Here is a 15059-nt window from a genome sequence, read left to right as displayed (position 1 = left end):
ACTGCCAGCTGCTTGTTCCTAAGTGCCTGTCCCAGGAACTAGTCTCTGGAGGGGACTGCTCACTTGTGACAGTCACAGGCAGTGCAGGGCCAAGAGGATGGCGCCAGGCCTGTTCTTCCAGCATTGCCTTGGACAAGCGGCTTGTGAGGTGCAGGAATGGCCAGACCCCATGGGTGTCCCTGCAGCCAGCTGTAGGGAGCAGCCTGGGGACGTGGTTGAGTTCAGCACCGAGAAAGTGTGGGTGCAGCAGCAGGGCTGGTCATCACTGGTGCTGATGGGGCAGGGGTGGGAGAGCTCCTGGCAGGTTCCCTTCTCCCAAGGGGAACATGGGGGCTTCCATGTGTGCCCATCCCTGCACCCGCACACGGCTCCCTGGCTCCACTGTGCAGACTGCACCCAGGGCAGGGTATCCATATGCATCTTCAGCCCTGTCACATCGAAGATATGACTTCACCATTCACCACCTTCAGGAGCTCTGAGCACCCACAGATGAGAACTGAATCCAACCCTCCTTCCCTAACACATCATCCATGAGACCATTGCTGGAGGCCCTGAAGAGCCCTGAGAAAGAAACAGACACTTTGATGGTGAAAGTCCCTAAGCACATTTTAGAATCTGACTTTGGAAGGAGAGTCAAACTTTCAAGTACTGCAGTGAGGAAATCCACTTTTATTTGAGCGAAGCCAGGACAGACACAGATACACAGGCACAGACATATTTACAGCAGGTATGGCAATTACACAGAGTGAGTTCATGCTTCTGGCAAAGGAGGATGCATTCCAAAATGTATGTAAAAAAAATCATTATAAACACATAGAGAATGCTCAAAGCACAGAACTCTCTGAGATGCATTAGGAACCACTTGTTAGAAAGGACAGGGAGCTTATTTCTAGCACGAACTGAGCCGGTTTCATTAGGGCATTCTTCAGATCCTTGTTCCTCATGCTGTAGATGAGGGGGTTGACCGTTGGAGGCACCACTGCATACAGAACAGCCACCACCAGATTCAGAGATGGGGAGGAAATGAAGGGGGGCTTCCCGTAGTCAAACGTGCCACTGCTGAGAAATAGGGAGACCACGACCATGTGCGGGAGGCACATGGAAAAGGCTTTGTGCTGGCCCTGCTCATAGGGGATCCTCAGCACAGCTCTGAAGATCTGCACGTAGGACACAACAATAAAAACAAAACATGTAAAGAATAAACAAATACCAAACACAAGAAACCCAACTTCCCTGAGGTAGGAGTCTGAACAGGAGAGCTTGAGGATCTGGGGGATCTCACAGAAGAACTGCTCCACCACATTGCCTTGGCAGAAGGGTAGGGAAAATGTGTTCCCAGTGTGCAGGAGAGCATTGAGAAAGCCACTGACCCAGGCAGCTGCTGCCATTCTGACACAAGCTCTGCTGTTCAGGAGGTTCCCATAGTGCAGGGGTCTGCAGATGGCAACGTAGCGGTCATAGGCCATGACTGTGAGGAGAGATAACTCTGCTGAAAACAAGAATGCTACCAGGAAGACCTGGATAACACATCCTGAGTAGGAAATGATCCTGTTGTTCCACAGGGAATTGGCCATGGATTTGGGAACAGTTGTGGAGATGGAGCCAAGGTCGAGGAGGGAGAGGTTGAGGAGGAAGAAGTACATGGGGGTGTGGAGGCGGTGGTCGTAGGCTACGGCTGTGATGATGAGGCCGTTGACCAGGAGGGCAGCCAGGTAGATGGCCAGGAAGAGCGAGAAGTGCAAGAGCTGCAGCTCCCGCGTGTCCGCAAATGGCAGGAGGAGGAACTCATTGAATGAGCTGCTGTTGGACATTAGCTCCTTTGGGAGTCCTGTTCAAGGAAGGAAAGAAAGCAAAAATTTAGAGTGGACTTGTCTGAGCCAAACCATTTCAGTTTCTCAAAAATCCCCCATATTTCCTCTCTCCCTTAATTCAGCCCCATTTCAGGTGATCCACATTGAAATGGCTGTATTCCTGCAGCAGGGACCCGCTTCCCATGGCTCCAAAGAGCTGTTTCTGCTGTGCTGCAGGTGTAATTGGATATGTCAAACTACTCTTTGATTAGTATTTCTGGAGATGCCTGGGAAGCGTGTCTTGCATTGCTTGGAAGGGACTTGTCCCGGAAACCCAGCTGGGAATATTCTCCATTCACCAGCATCAGAGCTGAATACAGCATTCACACCAGTTGTGTCTGAAGGAGAAGAGCTTTGTGAAGGATTTGTCCCCATCTATCTTGCCCTCCTCAACAGAGATATTTGTATCTGAATCTGTCACACCAGATCTGACTCCAGCCAAGGAAGAGAACAGTCAAATGGAAACAAGGAAAGACCTTACCTCTTTTTAGATGTCGAGATGTCTAGAGACAGATCTTGTCCTCATGCCACTTCACCATCTGCACCTGTATTCCAGAAACTTCAGAGAGAAGGAGTAGTTTTGCTGCACAAAATCTGCAGGAGTCGATGGCCTCCCCTTCCATGGCAGGGCTCTTCAATATGCGGAAATCAAGTGTTCTCTGCAAAAGGTTCACTGCAGGAGTCTGCTGGTATAGAAATGTGCGTATATATAATATATATAATGGTGCACACACAAACACACAAAGGTGCCTCCTCAATGTGGGAGCATTCTTAGATAGAACAGAAATCTTTGGCATTTCAATCACGCTCAGCATGAACCCTTGTGCATTCCAACAGGAGAAAAAGGACTTTGTCATGGGACCTGCTTCATCGCTGAGCCTTGCCCCTCACTGTCGTGTTCTTGCACCTCAGTCAAATGAAGGAGAATGACGCTCACAAGTGAGCCCAGTCCTCCCTGCAGAAACCTCCCAGGAGAAGGAGACTGTCCAGGTGTACCCCCATGTTTGCAGGTGCTAAGGACCAGCTTAGATAGACTCTGATGCAGCAGCCCAGGAGAAGCTGGTGCTGTCTATGCACTAAGGGATGGGTGAGGGGACATTCAGACACCCCTGGCAGACTCTTTGGCTGCTCCTTGAATCTCTTAATGAGTATCAGTCTCTTGTTCAAATCTGCCAGTTTTGTTTCCATTTTCCTCTTACCAAGTGGAAGGAAATTCTAAGCACCATCTCATTGGCTTCTCTTCCAGGAAATGCCTGCCTTGGCTTTCCTTTTGCAAAGTGCCCCCTGAAATGTGCTCACAGCTAGACCTGTGAGCAGAGCTGACCCCCGCAGCACCCTCCCAGCAGGAGAAGGAGCCTGTCCTGGTAGAGGATAATCCTCCCACCCAGAACTTCTCCCCTCAGTCCTGTGGGGAGCTCCCTGGGCAGGCTGAGCGCTGACCTTCACAGGCGACACAGTCACTGCTGCGGGCACACAGCACCTTTGGGTGCAGGGACCCTGCTCTGAAGTGCAGACCTCGCACCCTGTCTGCACACCCCAGCTTCACATCACTGCTGTTTCTGTTGGGGAAGGTAGCAGGATGCCCTGCCCGTAGGTGGTATGTTAGAGAATCCCTGCTCTCAAGCAGCTCCTCTTCCTCTGCACTGGAAAAGCCAGGAGAAAGAAGAGAAAAATGCTGGGAGCCATGGGGTGTGATGGGTTCTTATGTCCCCTTCAAGAAGCTCCATAGCATTGTCCTGCAAGCAAAAACTCACCATGTCAAGAGCTGTGGAGGTCTCCTGTGTGCTCCCGCTCCACACTGCCGTTCCCCTCTCGCTGCCTTCTCTCCTCTGTTGTCCGCAGCAGCAGGCAGTGCCCGCAGCCCTGCTGCTCTTGGCACAGGAGCTGCTCCTGCACTCGGCTGTCTCTGGGCAGTGCTGCCAGGCTGCCACGAGCTGCCTCCGTCCCAGGAGCCTGGCCCTGCTCAGGAGCAGAGGCCCAGCTGAACTCACTAATTCCTGTGTCCCTTGTGCTCCCTCCTCCTGGGAAATGTTCACTGGAATAGACTGAAGTAATCACCTGTTGTCTTTTTCCATTGAGTGGAGAGCAACTATTTCCAACATTGCAAGTTCTTTCATCAGAGGATCACTACCTATGATAGATGAAAATGTGTTCCTGTGGAACACCCGATTCTCATCTCTGACATAGTTAGAACAAGAGGGAGCTCCTTGACACCTGGTTCAGGGATCTACTCAGATGTGTCAGTCTGGGCATCTCATGCTGGTCTAGAAGCCCCTGGCATGAAGTGGGATTCAGAAAAATCCTGCAAACTCCATAGGCAGGTCAAGTGATTCCCCTTACCACAACTGAAGTGAGCACAACACACATGTCTGCAAGAGAGCTCCTTGTCTAAGCTGCAATTGCAATCACTGGAGATGGAGGATGGGAGTCAGTGGCTCCTGCACAAACACCTGGGGACAGTTGAAAAGACTGAGGAGGTCCAAGGCATGTGCCAGGGCCCACTTGCTCTGATGCAGCTCCTTAGAGACCTGCATCATCCCAGAGCATCATGGTGGGGGCCTCAGGAGAATTGCATTGCCCGTCTGAAATGACCCCAGATGCTAAATACAACAGGAGCCCCGTTAACTATGAAGATGAGGCATAGAAAGATGCTTGTATTAAACAATGTCTCTGGTAATTCAGTGCAGATCCTTGATTTGATGGCATAGAAAAATGCTGGCAGGGCCTTGTCAGATGCCTGGGGTGGCCAGCACAACCATGTGTCTCTAGCAGATACAGTAGGGCACCTGCAGGAAAACCATGCCCCATTGCAGTGCTTGCTGGGCAAGTGCCCCAGGCTATGCTGAGTTTCCTACCTCTACCGTAATCGATGAATTGCAGCACTGACTGCAGGGAAAATTGTCCCACCTACATGCAGAACTGTCCTACCTACATGCAGAATGGTGCAAAAAGAGGAGGCACATCACTCCAAGCTCTGTGCTCTGGTCTCTGAACTCTCAAACCCTTCTAGCTCCCCTCCCCTGAATTCCTGCTCACCCCACTAGATTATATGAACAGGGACTTCTTCAGTAGCACCTTCACTTTTCTAGAGATTGCTTCAAGAAATCTGCCATCCTGTACTGTCCCTCAGGCTAGGCAGCTGTGACAGTCACAAGTGCTCCATGTGCCCACCTACAGCACCTGCACACATACACCCATGGTCCCTATGGCACTCGCATGGTCTTTGGGTGCCTGGCTCCCCTCGAGTACCTCCTTTCTTGTGCTTATTGACCAGATAGGCCCAGCAAAGGTGCTACTGGTGCTGTCAACAGGCAGAGTGGGCAAAGGCATTTTTGGAGCTTCCTCACAACCTGCTGATCTCTCCATGGGCTTTGGAGTCTTCAGCCAGTGTCCTTGGGGTGGCCTTTGCTCTGGCACAGTGATGCATAGAACCTGCCTCCAGCAGCAGCATCCCTGCACATCTGGGCATGCACTCATGCAACAAGGGGAAACATGTTCTAAGGATTCATGGTTTAATTCTGCATTTCACATATCATAATTCATATCGCTTTATTGTAAACTCACACTAGCTTATTACAAGCTGAAAATGGAGAGGACAATGAGCAAAGATTTTTTTTTTTACTTTACTTTTTCTTTTTTAGCAGGATTTGGAGGAGGACCTGGAGCTGAGCCCACAGCAAGGCAGCAAAGCTACCAGATGCCACATTTCATTTGGAAGGAGACTCTTCTCATCTGCCAACATGAAGGTCATCAATCGGCTGTCCAAGCTGGTGAGGAGAGCCTTAAATTGGGAGTGAGTCAGGGGAGAAGAAGACTCCAGCAAGAGAGGGAAGGTGATGGCCTGAAATGATAGGGAAAGGTACAGGTGAGAGAGCAGTGGGATGCAGGGAGCTTGGCTTAGGGATGGAAAGAGAGCCAGTCAGGATTGTTGGTATGAGGATTAGTGGGCAGAGCACCAGCTATGGCCTTGTGAGGATCTCTGCTATAGATCTCGAAAAAAGCAATAATGATGAGGTCCCCATGGTCTTCACCAAGATATTGTGATGGTGTGTTTCTCCATGGTCTCCACCAAGGCATCATGATGGGATCTCCATAGTGCCCACAAAGGCATCATGATGGGTTCTCAATGGTCTCCACCAGGGCATCGGAATAATGTCCCCATGGAAACCACCAGGGCTTTGTGATGGCAGTGGCCTCATGTCCATAAGGCCGCTGTGAGGGGACAGGCCCCATGGTGACCTTGCCCTTGTTGGGGACAAAGACCCCAGGCTCCCCACTCTGAGGACAGCAGCTCCATCAGAAAGGAACAGCTCCCCTTGGTGCCAGGGTCAGGTCCCCACGAGAGGATCCTGAACATGGACAAGGAGCGGCAGGCGAACGCCTGCTCCCAGCCCACAGATGGGCTCTCAGGCTTGCAGGAGAGCGGGAGCGAGGTGGGCAGTGGGGCTGAAGGGAGAGGCAGGCAGCGGGGATGGCACCAACACGGGGAGCACAAGGATGGTGTCGAAGGGGAGCCAGGATGAAGCGAGAGTTAGGAGCTCTTCTGGGGAGGGCTCATTTCTTCCTGGCCATGGCCTTTGCTTTAACTGGGATAGATTTAGTTTGTGCAAAGTCAGCCACATGAAAAGAGTGCATTTCCTTGAAGTTGGTCCCTGACTTTCTGCACCAGTCGAGAGAGGACGACCCCTCCAGGAGTGACGGGCTCTGTGCAGAGAGTGAGGGGTGGCGGGTACAGCTGTGGGCAGGGGGCTTTTCTGAGAGCTGGGCTCTGAGTGGGACAAGGAAAAGTTTAGAAAATTTGATAAAAAAAAAATCTAGACAGAAATCAAGAGAAAGAATTAAAGAAAAAAAATGATTTGGTATACTTCCCGCCATTATTCATTGTTGTGTTTTAGTACACTAGACTTCAGTATCATCATTTTTTCTTGAAAAGGGAAGTGATTTTCAGAAGTGGGTGGGATGCAGTCCCAGAGTCCTGCACAGCTGGTGCCATTCCAGGTGCCGTGGTCCCCTGTCCCCAGCCTCCCTCTGCAGCTCTGAGGGGCTCTGCTCTCCCGCAGGTCCCTGCGAGAGCTCTCAGGCCCACGCAGGTCACTCAGAGACACTGGGACATCTCCAAGTCCCGCTGGGTGCTGCTGCTCGGGCACTTGAGCTCTGCCTGCAAAGATGAAGGACTGTTTTGAATGTTTTCCAGCGATGAAAGAGTGGAAATCTTCAGGAACTTGCTGAATTTGCTGTGAAGAACTATTTATCTGCCCTTGCCTTTTAGCGTCCACTGCTCTCTCCATTGGACTGTAGAGGAAATCTCTGTGATCTCCCCCATATTTTCTATGTCTTGAATACATTAATCATTCCTGCAGCCCCTCTGGGCAGCCCCTCTCCCAGCACAGCACTCACCCCCACTCCAGGCATGTTCTGCCCCTGGAGGTCTCCTGTGCTCTGTGGTGGCTCCATAGCCCCTTCCAGGAGGATGGGCGTCTGTCCCAGCTCTGTAATGAGTGGGACTCTCCTCAGCAGATCCCTCCTGAGCACTCACCCTCTCCATGGCACTGGGAACCCACAAGTGGCACCTGAATCCAGTCCTCTTTCCCTAACTCAGGAACATGGCTGCACAGCCCTCTGGTGTATCAGCCAAGCCTCCCGCATTTGTATCATCACAAAATTTGCTTGGAGTGCACTCTGTTTCTTCTTCCAGGTTACTGATGGAGAAGTTGAACAGGATTGGACCCAATACTACTCCCTGGGGGGCACAGCTGGCTCCAGGCCCCCAATAGACTCTGTGCAAATGTCTAGGCACAAGTAGGAAAACCTGAGAGAACCTGGGGTCTTTTCCTAGCAACTACTAAAGAAAGGCAGAGATTCCTCATAGCTCCTGCACATGCAGATGTGCTAAAAATCCCAGGCATGTATCATGGCCTTGAAGGCCTACTTCAGTGTCACTGAATCAAGTGTCCGAAATGAATTACAGTCACAGTTTACATTGTCAACATCTCCACGTGTCTCAGCTTCCTAGTGAGTGTGGCTCTAACACTAGTGAGCATCTAGTGCTATTTCAGATGGTCAAGGAAGATGCCCACCAGGCGCTGACCAGGCATTCTAGAAAGATGTGAGTATCGCATTTGCTCTTTCAGAGCAATAGACACTAGCCCGTGCCTGGGACAACCCTGTCTCTTCAGATGTCACCTGGTGTCACCAGGCAACTGCCTCCCACCCAAACTGCCATGGGGAGGCGGCCTCTAGACTTTCCTTCAATTCACTCATGTTCAGTTTTGTGTGTTGGAGCTTTGCATGGAACCGTGGAAAGCTGCGGTGACCCTTGGTTGCCATTTCTGTCATATTAGAGAGATTTGAGATCACACTCTAACCATAGCCACGAGATCTGAGATCTCCTAAACAACACTGGACCCCGAGTCTCAGCCCACCTGCCCTTGTCCCGCCGTGACTCTGTACCCTAGACGTCCCTTGATGTCAATGCTGGAAAAGACGCTGCAGAGGGAAACTCTCCTGCCTGCACTGGGCACATCCAAGGGAGCTCAAAGAAGCGGCTCAGAGAATCCCCCCTCTCTGCTAGTGAAGGGGGAAGCCTGGCTTCCTGCTTTATCACGGTCTGTGTTTAAGTGCTAAATGAGAGATTCCAGTGCAGACATGACAAAAACTAGGTATCTTTATTTTATTATTTATTATTTTAAGATGGATGTAAAAGAGAGAAGTAAAAAGAAGGAAATGGATAAAATACAGCCTTGATGCCAGATATCCTGGTGAGTGAATGAAACAGATGTTATCACTGACCTGGTATCCACTGCATGAGTTTCTTCAGTGCCTCCTTGAGCTCCTTGTTCCTCATGCTGTAGATGAGGGGATTCAGGGCTGGAGGCACCACCGAGTACATAATGGACACAACCATATCTAGACGTGGGGAGGAGATGGAGGAGGGCTTCAGGTGGGCAAACATTACAGTGCTGAGAAACAGGGAGACCACGGCCAGGTGCGGGAGGCACATGGAAAAGGCTTTGTGCCGGCCCTGCTCTGATGGGATCCTCAGCACACCTCTGAAGATCTGCACGTAGGACACCACAATGAAAATGAAAGAACCAAAGACTAAAGAGGTACTAACAACAAGAAGCCCAACTTCCCTGAGGTAGGAGTGTGAGCAGGAGAGTTTGAGGATCTGGGGGATCTCACAGAAGAACTGCTCCACCACATTGCCTTGGCAGAGTGGCAGGGAAAATGTGTTCCCAGTGTGCAGGAGAGCATTGAGGAAACCACTGGCCCAGGCAGCTGCTCCCATTTTGACACAAGCCCTGATGCCCAGGAGGTTCCCATAGTGCAGGGGTCTGCAAATGGCAACGTAGCGGTCATAGGCCATGACTGTGAGAAGAGAAAACTCTCCTCCAAACAAGAAGACGAAGAAAAATACCTGGGCAGCACATTCCAAATAGGAAATGGCCCTGGTGTTCCACAGGGAATTGGCCATGGCTTTGGGAACGGTCGTGGAGATGGAGCCCAGGTCGAGGAGGGAGAGGTTGAGGAGGAAGAAGTACATGGGGGTGTGGAGGTGGTGGTCGCAGGCTACGGCTGTGATGATGAGGCCGTTGGCCAGGAGGGCAGCCAGGTAGATGGCCAGGAAGAACGAGAAGTGCAAGAGCTGCAGCTCCCGTGTGTCTGAGATCAGCAGGAGGAGGAACTCGTTGAGGGAGCTGCTGTTGGACATTAGCTCCCTCCAGTCATGTGGTACTGTCTAAAGAATAGAAGATATAGAGAAGTTAAGATAAACTTTTGAAGATGAAAGCCTTGAAGTCATTCAGTTGTCCGACACCATCCTCCATTACCTCCCTTTAGTAAGAGTATCTTAGTGCAGTTTATCTCGTTTATCTATTAGTTTTGTTCCCATCTGTCCTGTACTCATGTCTCCTTGAGCTAGAGGATCATGGTGTTCATTATGCTGACCTCAAAGGAGACCAGTCTCTGCTGAGACCAGAGCTGTGCAGTTTCAAAGTGCCCATCTCCAAATTTCTCACCCTTTCTCCCCACACCTAAGGGAGGTCTCCATGCTCCCATTCTAGCCACACAGGGCTCATTTCAGCTGCTCATCGACAGCCTCCCACCACCACCTCCATACCCTCAGCATCTCTGCAGCTTCCTCACACATCACTCAGATATCACAGAATGGCCATGAGACAGCAGAGTCTTTCTGGAGGGCAAGTGGCAGCTTGGCGGGACACCACAGGGAAACAGCAAAGGGAGCATTAGCACTGAATACGGGCTCTCCTTAAGGGAGAGTCAGTGCAATGCCTAGGCTCACAGGCTGCATTTCCAGGAGCTCCACAGGACAAAAGGGGGTTTGGGAAACCTCACTCCCATGCAGACCCCTCTGTTCCACAACTTGTAGCATCAGTGTCTGAACTGCAGCTGAAAACATCCAGCTGCAAAAAGCTGAGAGCAAGAACAGGAAAAGCATGGACGGGAGGGGAAACAAGGAGCAACACCATCAATGTGCTGCCAAGGGAGGCAAGGAGATGGACAGAGAGGCCCTTTTGGAAAACTTTCACTTTACCAGCTGGGTATGTCACCTCTCCGAGGGGGACGTCGCAGGGCAGTCCCTCTTAGCCCTTTGGTGGGGCGGCAGGCAATGACCTGTGGCAGGAGAGCTGCCCCTCTCCTCTGCTGCAGGTCTGGCTGCAGAGGAGGCGGCTCCTGCCCTGCACCTCCTGCCCCTTCCCTGCCCATCTCTGCTGCCTGCGGCTGTCCCTGCCACCAGCTCTTCCTCTATCCCAGTGTCCTGTCCCTGCCATTGCTCACAGATCCCATATCGTATCACCCTCTGTGTGCTCAGTTCTGCCCTACAGAAACCTCTGGGCCATGTCCAGGGGCAGCTCTGCAGTTGCAGATCCTAAGGAGTCAGTCACTTTAGGTCCTGTGAGTCCACAAAGACGATATGGATGCTGCCTGTAGGCTAAGGTGGGCATGAAGCAGCTTGCTGAGGCTTCTCACAGACCTATTGATCTCTAGGCATGAAGATCTAGGACTCCCAGTTCCCTGCCAAAACAGAAAGCTTGTTCCTTCATTCCTCCTGCAATATTAAGAAGGTTGAAAGAGCAGAGAGAGGAAGGAAAGCTCCTTCCCTTTCAAGTGGCCCTTCTGATCTTGCTCCTGTAAAGGACCCCTCGCACATGCCCTGTGTATGAGCTGGAGCTGTGAGCAGACTTCACTCTGCAGCAGCCTCTTAGCAGCAGAATGAACCTGCCCTCACGGGTGTCTGTCTCCCCATGCAGCACTTCCCCGCAGCGCTGTGGGGAGCACCCTGGGCAGTGCTGCCCCTCGCAGGCTGCAGAGTCACTGTCCCGGGCACACAGCACTCTGGGCCTGGGGGATGCTGCTCTCAATCACAGCCCATGCAGAGCTGAGTGCAGAGCGCAGCTTCACTCCCCTGCATCTTACCCGAGAGAAGGGAGCAGGATGCCCTGTCCCTGTGAGCGTGTGGCAGGGAATCCCTGCTCTGAAGCATCTCCTCCTCCTGCTAAACCCTGCATACTCCAGGAGAGAGACCATTAAAATCTAGATCCATAATTACATGCATTGAGTTCAGAAGAGACCTCCAGGAACATCAGCAGATTTGCCCCGCTCACCGTGTCAAGGGCTGGAAAGGTTTCTCCCACAACAAGCTCTCCTCTCTCCTTCACACTGCCTTTCCCCTCTCGCTGCCTTCTCTCCTCCCCTGTCCGCAGCAGCAGGCAGTGCCCGCAGCCCTGCTGCTCTTGGCACAGGAGCTGCTCCTGCACTCGGCTGTCTCTGGGCAGTGCTGCCAGGCTGCCACAAGCTGCCTCCGTCCCAGGAGCCTGGCCCCGCTCAGGAGCAGAGGAACAGCTGAACTCACCAATTTCTCTGTCCCTCGTGCTCCCTCCTCCTGGGAAATGTTTGTTAAGTAAACTAAAATAATCACTTGTTGTCTTTTCCTAATGAGTAGAGAAAGAAGGATTCCCAACTTGCCGTCTATTTCATCAAGAGAATGACTATCTGTGCAAGTTAGAAAGGTCCCACTCTGGAAGTGCCTAGTTAGGAAGACCATGTAGGCAGGACACTGAGACAGGGGCAAGAAGGGGGCTCATGGATTCAGATGAGTCAATCTGGGCATCCCATTCTGAAGCCCTTGGTCTGGGATGGGATTCAGATTCCTCCCCTGAACTCCACAAACACACAGAAGGTGGGATTCTGCTTCCCCATGCTGAAGTGTGCACAGCACTGACATCTCCACAGGAGCTCCTTCTCTAAGCTCCCCTTGTAATCACTGCTGATGGAAGGTGGGAGTCAGCTGGCAACACACAAACACCTGGGGACAGTTGAAGAGACAGTGGAGGTACCAAAAACCTGCCCATGTCTGTTTGCTCTTAAGCAGCAAATCTCAAACCCACATTCTCATGGAGCTCCAGGACAAAACCAGGTGGGGAATGTCCTTGGCCATCTCAAATGACCCCAGGTGCCTTTCACTACTGTGTGAGCACCATGCAGTATAAAGCAGAGACCCAGGCAGATCATCACAGTGGAAAAAGTTAATCTAATTAACTCAGGGCAGGCATATCATTCAGTGACATCGGAATAGGCTGGCTGGGCCGAGAGATGCCTGCGTTGTCCAGCATAACCAAATGCCTCCTCTAGCATGGGATATATGAGAAGCCATGTCCCTTTGGAGCTGGAGCTGGGCAAGCACCCCAGGACCTCTCGGGTTCGCTACCAGTGCCAAAACAACTGGATCCCACCACTGCCTTTAGGCCAAGTCCATCCCTCCTACAGCCAAGCGTGCTCCCTAAATGAGAGAGGCACATCACACCAAGGTGTCTGCTCTGGTCTCTGCTCTCTTAACAGCTTCTCACTTTTATCAAACAGAACCTCCTTTCACCCTGGATGATATGACTGGGCTAATGATAGCCTCAGGATGGCTGGATCTTAGATGGCTCCAGCCCAAGAACACCTTCAGTGATGCCTGTCCTGCCTGGAGATTGGCCCAACTCTGTCACAGGCCCCAGGGTGCTACAAATCAGCTCAGGCAACAAAGCCCTCTCCTGCCATTTCCTCACAGTCACACTATGTTTCTCCCTGGCCTTGGGCACTGCAGGCTTTGCTCTCTTAGTGGGAACCTTCTTTCACCATTGCATTGACATCTTCTCTCCATGCCAGCATTTCTCTGCTCTCAAGTGGGGCCACTGCACACACGATGTCCTTGGCTCTTGGTAGTAGGGTCTACCATGACCAATCTTTCTTCTGTGCCACATCCTGACCTTTTGCATTCCAGATACATGGAAATGCCTGTAGCCTGGCAGGAGAGCTTGAGGATTTGGGGGATTTCACAAAACTACTGTCCGTAGAGCTGTCTCTACAGAAAGAAAGCATAAAAGTGTTAGCAGTATGGACCAGGGCATTGAGAAACCCAGAGGCCCAGGCAGCTGCTGCCATTTCAACACAAGTTCTGCTGCTCAGGAGGATCCCATAGTACAGGGGTCTGCAGATGGCCTCAAAGTGGTCATAAGCCATGACTGTGTGAAGAAAACATTCTCTTGAACTCAAGAAGACAGAGACCTGTGCAGCACGTCCCAGGTAGGAAATGGCCCTGGCATCTCTAATCGCTAGAGAGAGATGGTAGGAGTCAGTAATAGCACCTTGTAATGCCTGAGGGGCTGGGGTGGTTGAAGGCAAATGCAAGGGTCTGCAAGTTCTCTTGGAACCATCCTGAGAGACAGACATCCTTCCCAAGCACCAGCTGGTGGACATAGGGGCAAGGAGGGTGTCCTTGACCACCTGAAATGGAACCAGACATGTGCATTTAGGGCATGTGAGCTCAAATCAGAGCAAAGCAAAGTGGCACACACACATCCCTGCACGGCAGGCACCCAAGTTCAGTCCAAGGTCTCTAGAGCTGTGCCAGGTGCCTGGTGTGCCCATTACAGCCAGCCATGGCTGGCAAATACAGCACAGCACCTCCAGGAAAGCCACAACCTCCTGGAATGGGTGCAGAGGGCAGGAACTCTGAGGCCTCTCAAGGTGGTCCAAGGCCTATGGACCAGCAACTGAGCACCAACACATGAAAGGAGGAATCAGTAATGGGAGACACATGACACTGGGGTCTCTTTTCATGAACCTATGTTCTTAAAGGCTGATGGGTCTCCTCCTCCTGAACCTTCTTACCTGTGGTGATCCTGACAGTGATCATGCTACTGATGTCCTCAGTGTGGCCACATGAAAGGCTGTCCTCATCCAGAAGGAACAGGAATTTTCTCATGCACTGATACAAGAAGGAGAAACATGTCCGAAGGATTCAGGTTTTAATTTTGCATTTCAGGTGTCATAATTCATATTGCTTTCATGTACCCTCATACCAGCTTAAGACAAGCAAGAAATGGAGAGGATGAAGTGCAAAGAGTCTCTTTTCCTTTTTTTTTTCTTCTCTTTTTGTCTTTCTTTTTTTTTTTCAGCAGGAGCTGGAGGAGAACCTGCAGCTGAGCTTAGAGCAAGGCAGCAAAACTGCATGTTGTCACATTTCATCTGGAAGGAGACTGTTCCCTTCTGCTCACCTGATGGTCATCAAGCAGTTGGCCAAGCTGGTGAGGAGAGCCTTAAATTGAGAATGACTCAGAGAAGAAGAATACAGAAAGAGTGAGGGAGTGATGGGCTGGGATGGTGGGGAAAGGTGTAGGTGAGGTGGACAAAGGAAACCCTGGAGAGTGCAGCAAGATGCAGGGAACTCTGTCTAGGGACAGACAGAGAGTCAGTCAGGATTGTAGGGGTGAGGATTAATGGGCAGACCAACAGGGATGGCCTTGTGTGGATCTCTGCTATGGAGCGCCTGAAGAAGTGCAGCCTCTGCAAGGCCTGGGGAGTGCAGAGCTGGAAGGAGGAACATTCATTCTGCTCCCCGGATAGCAGTTCCCAGGCAGGCTCAGAAGCTGGAATCAGGACTTGGAGGTAGCAACATGGTGATGGACATCCCCATGGAGATGGTCAGGACATCATGATGGAGTCCCTATGGTCTCCACCAAGGCATCATGATGGGGTCCTCATGGCACTCACCAGGGCTTTGTGATGGCAGTGGCATCGTGCTCACAAGGCCATTGTGAGGGGGCGGTCCCCATGGTGACCATGCCTTTATTGAGGGAAAAGACACCAGGGTCCCCACTCTGAGGAGAGCAGCTCGATCAGGAGAGAGCAGCTCCCCTTGGT

At 51.6% G+C, this 15059-nt stretch overlaps 1 protein-coding gene across 1 annotated transcript; it reads right to left on the bottom strand.

The window, feature by feature from the left end:
* Positions 1-851: 851 nt before the first annotated feature.
* LOC148593879 (olfactory receptor 14A16-like) lies at positions 852-1811 on the bottom strand. Its single transcript, XM_088529126.1, has one exon. The coding sequence runs from the start codon at positions 1809-1811 to the stop codon at positions 852-854; it is 960 nt and encodes a 319-aa protein (XP_088385252.1).
* Between the last annotated feature and the right edge of the window lie 13248 nt (positions 1812-15059).

This window comes from Tinamus guttatus, unplaced genomic scaffold (assembly GCF_059628265.1).
Source record: "Tinamus guttatus ecotype Peru unplaced genomic scaffold, ASM5962826v1 Tinamus_guttatus_pri_ptg000324l, whole genome shotgun sequence".
In the NCBI taxonomy this organism is placed as follows: domain Eukaryota; kingdom Metazoa; phylum Chordata; class Aves; order Tinamiformes; family Tinamidae; genus Tinamus; species Tinamus guttatus.
The sequence above is the reverse complement of the archived record's forward strand: the minus strand, read 5'-3'. Positions and strand labels throughout refer to the sequence as shown.

Coding starts and splice junctions, on each gene's coding strand:
- LOC148593879 (XM_088529126.1), bottom strand. CDS start 1,811: ATGTCCAACAGCAGCTCATTCAATGAGTTCCTCCTCCTGCCATTTGCG.